Source organism: Ruditapes philippinarum, unplaced genomic scaffold (genome assembly GCF_026571515.1).
Source record: "Ruditapes philippinarum isolate M1 unplaced genomic scaffold, ASM2657151v2 ctg228_1_1_1_1, whole genome shotgun sequence".
Lineage (NCBI taxonomy): Eukaryota > Metazoa > Mollusca > Bivalvia > Venerida > Veneridae > Ruditapes > Ruditapes philippinarum.
In genome coordinates, this window is record NW_026856125.1 from 167,986 (window position 1) to 173,571 (window position 5,586).

The 5,586-nt window shown below is 34.6% G+C and overlaps 1 protein-coding gene across 1 annotated transcript; it reads left to right on the top strand.

Annotated features, from left to right (window-relative positions):
- Positions 1-3,098: 3,098 nt before the first annotated feature.
- Positions 3,099-5,169, top strand: LOC132745461 (uncharacterized). The gene is made up of 3 exons (XM_060734395.1): positions 3,099-3,840; positions 3,893-4,405; positions 4,538-5,169. Exons 1-3 carry the CDS (start codon positions 3,099-3,101, stop codon positions 5,167-5,169), a joined length of 1,887 nt encoding a protein of 628 aa, XP_060590378.1.
- Positions 5,170-5,586: the final 417 nt, after the last annotated feature.

A 5,586-nucleotide genomic window follows, 5' to 3' on the forward strand; every position in this document is an offset into this window, starting at 1 on the left:
CGTGTTATATTATTAGTATTATATAACTTTATAACGTTTCATGCATGTTGCGTATCAACTATCAACATAATTTATCGATTATTTTGCATACTGTTTTGATGTCACACCTACATTGATACATTCGTTACCAATGAATCAAATGCTTATCAAGACTACCCAATGCTTCACGAATTGTTTTCTTCAGTTTCAGGAAGTTATACAGTTTATACAATAAATGAAAGGATACTGATGAATAATGTAAAAATATGAAGTTCATGCGTCGAAACATTATGATATAAGTAAGTTATAAACAAGATAATACATTCGATACCACCATAAATACAATGATAACATAATGATATCAATAAATGTTTTTAACTCATTAACAGGTGATGAAGCAAGAAAAAATTATAACAATTCAAAAGCTAATTACATTACATTAAATCAACTGCTCATTTTCTAGAGTAGCGACTTATTTTGATACATTCGTTACTGATACCTTAGTGATTATTATTAAACACATAACGCATAGCATAGCTTTTTTATAATGTATTGATTGGTTGAATAGGAAATGACGTCATTAACATTATGACGTTTTGTTTTCTTACGAGCGCCATTTCCAAACAATGAGTATCATCGAGCGTGTTTGATGATTTTGCCTGGTTATATTTCAAGTTTACTTTAGTTCATCGCTATAAAGGTAAGTAAATATTTATTTGTATCATTGAAAAAAAAACATAATTTCATTTTTGATAAAAATATTCTTTGTATTTTACTTACCATATGTATTTTCTTTTAATAAATGGAATCAATGGTTGATACTTTCGTTACTGTCGGAAATAGCGAGTGTACATATACAATAAAGTTGTCGGAGTCAGTTGATGACCGGCTGAGTCAAGACTCCGTCGGAACCTGAAAAAACTCCGTCAGAATTCGTCGGAGTCGATACATGGTATTTCATGTATCACGAGTTGCATGCTATTTATATGTTTATTATACGATACAGGTAATAAAATTGGGAACCGGCAGTTGAGTTGAGTTTAGTTTAGTTTTTAGTTTAGAGAAAAATACATGTTACAACTATGCAGGAATATTGCCTGTAAAATAAAATAGAAATAATTGGATTTATTAAATAGAGAAAGTTAGAGAAAGTTAGCAAGAAGGCATTGTGTTTTACTTAAAGCAAACTCCAATGTGGCAAAGAAATTGTAAGCTATAGTCCTAAACTGAAAGTATAAAAAATCGCCACATTGTTTGGTCCCGCAAACCGGATGACAATAGGTGGATAAAATAAATGAAGAAGAGTGTTCTTAATAATATTTGTGATTAAGATAAATTTTATTAGGTAAGTGTTACACACGTTAAAACTAAAAATGACTAGTGTTAAACATTTAAAGGGTGTCAGGACAAGATTTAGAAATATTCTGCAGAAAAATATTGATTTTGGAAACGATCTGATAACATCATAAGTTGTTTAGAGTTTGGGCTCGCCAGGTGTCTAGTATTGTTTCGTATAAAAAACGTATACGTGAAAAGATATTTCGTATAAGTGGTTGATAAATGATGTGTGTTTGTTTTGTTTGGTGTAAATAATGATCAGAGTTCTTTGTTTTGGGTGTAAATAATAGTCAGAGTTTGTTGTGTAAATGTATATATTGATTTAAGATAAAAAAAAAGATAAAATACCTAAAAATAGTGTAAACTAAACAATTACATGCTAGTTTTCCAACTGAGAATATTTCACTTTCATGTCAGGCAGTGCTGCCCAGCCCCAATATCTTGGAAATTGCTTTTAGTATTTTTTTACTGAATCTCTCCTTAGATTTAATAACATCAAGGCAGACATTTCTCCTGACAATTTGGGGGCTCGTCCGGAATCTTTCCTGGCAAAATTTTGTTTGTTAAACCTTAAATCATTTTCAATCTGTTGGTAAAATGTAGCAGTGAAAAAGCTGTTAGGCGAAAATCGATAAACCTGCATGTAGTTTTATATACAAGTAAACTCTCTGTACAATAGAGTTTAAATAAAGGTTTATATGTAGAGAAGCGGTGACGAACTGTGTTTAAAGTTTATGTATACTGAAGAATTTATTGCGTTTTAGCAGGAGAGCACCCTTTGTTGAAAACTGTTTATACGGTGATAGAATAAAGTGGTTTTGGGGAGACATTTGTTTTGATAGTTTGAATCATTGTGTTAATAAGTTTATATCGATGATAAAGATAAAACTTATAATTTGTTGAAGTTATAAACATCAGTAACTGATAAAAGTTTATAACGGGTGTCCAGTGGGTGATTATTCATAAAAGTGTATGTAATAGTTGAAGAGATAGTTTTTGCCGCCGGTGCTCAGTTGGTTGTTGTCATAAAGTTTTCGTAGTTGTTAAACACTACGAGAAGATTATTATCGGTGCCCTGGTATATACTATTAATACAAAGTCATTGCCGGTGCCAGGTATATGCCGTCTTATATAGAGATTAGATTTGGAAAAAAAATTGTCGGCGCTACAGAGGTACACCATTTGTGTTGAGTAATAAGTGTTTTCTTTACTGGTTTCGTAGAAGTTGATTATTCTATTGAATAGTAATCCATTATTAAGCAATTATGGATTATGAGAAATGGGTATAATTGGGAGAGAGGCTTGGGTTGAAGGACGGGGATTTACGTGATTATGTTCATAAGAAAGAATCAGAATATCTTGAAAGAGAAGAAAGAAATATTAGACGTGAAGAAGATAAACGGCGATTTGAGGCATAGCGTTTAGAAAAAGAAGCTGAACGTGAGGAAGAGCGACGGCGTTTTGAGGCAGAGCGTCTAGAAAAATAAGCCGAACGTGAGGAAAAGAAACGTTTATTCCATGTTGAAGTAGAGATGAAAATGAAAGAGCAAGAAATAGAATTGATAAAGTAAAAAATTGAGGCTGGGGATCGCCTTGATACCCCAGCTAACACCGGTTTGAGGCCAAGATTGCCAAAATTTAAAGAGTAAAAAGATGACATAGATGCTTATATAGAGCGTGTTGAAAGGTTCTCCATTAGTCAAGGATGATGGAAAGAAGATACATGGGCAATAAGCTTAAGTTCGTTATTAACGGGGAAAGGTCTTGAAGTTTACACTAGTATGCCTCCTGAGCAAGCATCAGACTATCAAGAATTAAAAACAGCAGTTTTGAAAAGATACCAATTAACAGAAGACGGTTTCAGAACGAAATTTAGAGAGAGTAAGCCGGAACAAGGGGAGACTGTAAACCAATTTATGGCTCGATTAGATAGGTACTTCAGTAGATGGACAGAAATGGCCGATGCTGCGGATACAGTAGATAAATTTAAAGACCTTATTATTAGAGAGCAATTTGTCAAAGTTTGTTCAACAGAGTTAGCTCTTTTTCTTAAGGAACGAAAGCCAAAGAATCGTAGAGATGTCATCTCTTTGGCTAAACAATACCTAGAGGCTCATGGCGGTACGATTACAAATAGCAAAAGCTCAAAAGTTGCCAGTTTGTCAAATAAATCACCAATACGCCTTAATCAAGGTAATCTATCGAAACAAATACAGCACTTTCACAGAGAAAACAGAAAAGTAACGTGCTTCATATGTAATAGAGAGGGTCATGTGGCCAGAGATTGTCGAGATCAGACTAAGAAGAGATATGGGGCTGCTGCAATGTCATATGGAGAGCAAAATAGAAATTACTTTAAAACAAATCGGGATTCTTCACCAAGGAACTGGCGTAGTAGGCCTGGAGAAAATAGACGTGATGGTAGATCAGATGATAAGAAAGTATCGGGGTTATCTATGTCAATTTCTCCAGCAAGTTCTTACGATGGCTGTATTGAAGAGCGGAAACTTAAATTAGCAAATGGTAATTCTGTGCCTGTCATTACAAGTAGCTGTACAATTGAATGAATCATTAGAAGGTGAACGTCAATTGGATCTGAAACTAGGATATGTTGGTAATCAAGAGGTGAACGTTCTTAGAGACACTGGTTGCGAGTTAGCAGTAGTAAGAAAGACGTTAGTGGAAGAAGAGCAAATGCTGAATAAAAATTGTGTCATGATAGCAATAGATGGTCGAGCCAGGTTGGTACCTATGGCAAAAATAGACATTGATACACCTTATTATAAGGGTAAAATAGAAGCTATGGTTTTAGAGTCAGCAATTTGTGACTTAGTCTTGGGCAATATTCAGGGTGTACTTGATAAGCCAAATGAGAAGTGGGTTGGCCGAGAAGTAACAAACATAGCTGCTGTTGTTACTAGAGCACAGGTAGAAAAAGAGAAGAAAGCAATGAAACCTCTTAAAGTTCCGAAGGTCGAAGATAACGAAATAACGGTAGATGTTTTGAAGAAAAAACAATCAAATGACAATACGTTACAGCGTTTGTGGAAGTATGCTAGGGAAAATAAGATCATGAAAACAAAAAGTGGTAACAAATTTAGATATGAAGTAGAAAAAGATGTGTTGTATAGAATATTTGAGACGGTGAAAGGTGATTTGAAGTCTGAAACAAGACAAATAGTTGTTCCTAGTAAATATCACAAAAGAGTTATGTCATTAGCTCATGAATCTATAGTGGGTGGGCATTTGTCTGTACGCAAGAATTTAGACAGGATACAGTTTAGTTTTCACTGGCCAGGTATTTCTAGTGATATAACTAGATTTTGCTGTTCCTGTGATATTTGTCAGAAGACGGTGCCCAGGGGTAGACTTCAGAAAGCTCCTTTAGGTGAAATGCCTATTATTGACACTCCGTTCCAGAGAATTGCGGTTGATTTGATAGGGCCAATAACGCCTGTATCGGAAAAGGGAAATAGGTACATATTAACTGTAGTTGATTATGCTACACGTTATCCAGAAGCTGTTGCTTTACCAAGAATCGAGACTGAAAATATAGCTGAAGCATTGTTAGATATTTTTGCAAGAGTAGGTTTCCCATCGGAAATACTTAGTGATAGGGGTAGTCAGTTCACGTCACAACTTATGGAAGAAGTGTTTAGACTTGTATCACTGAAACAGTTGTTTACTACCCCTTACAATCCAAAATGTAATGGTTTTTGTGATAGAATGAATGGTATTTTAAATAGCATGTTGAGGAAAATGTGCCAAGAAAGACCTAAGGATTGGGATAGATATTTGTCTGCGGTTCTTTTTGCATACAGAGAAGTCCCTCAGTCAAGTACCGGGTTCTAACCATTTGAACTTTTATATGGAAGAACTGTTAGAGGTCCCATGCAAGCACTAAAAGAATTATGGACAGAGACAGAAGTACCAGATACACGTAATACGTATGAGTACGTCCTAGATTTGAGAAATAGATTAGAACAAACATGCAAGATTGCTAGAGAGAATCTCAGCACTCACAAGAAGAGTATAAACATCATTATGATATAAAAAAACACGACCAAGAAGGCTTAAGAAAGGAGACAAAGTTTTATTGCTCCTGCCGTCAACACACAATAAACTAATGTTACAATGGAAAGGTCCATTTTTTTGTAAGTGAAGCAGTTAACAAGTCTGACTACAAAGTGAACGTATGTGATAGAATTGGAATGTACCACATAAATCTTCTGAAGAAATACGAAGAACGCGAAGATAGAATTTGTGCGA

Bases quoted from the DNA above. Each gene is read 5' to 3' on its own strand.
- LOC132745461 (XM_060734395.1), top strand. From the start codon at position 3,099: ATGCCTCCTGAGCAAGCATCAGACTATCAAGAATTAAAAACAGCAGTT. The intron at 3,841-3,892 runs GTAATTCTGTGC...ATGAATCATTAG, and splicing joins GAAACTTAAATTAGCAAATG to AAGGTGAACGTCAATTGGAT. The intron at 4,406-4,537 runs GTAACAAATTTA...TTATGTCATTAG, and splicing joins GATCATGAAAACAAAAAGTG to CTCATGAATCTATAGTGGGT.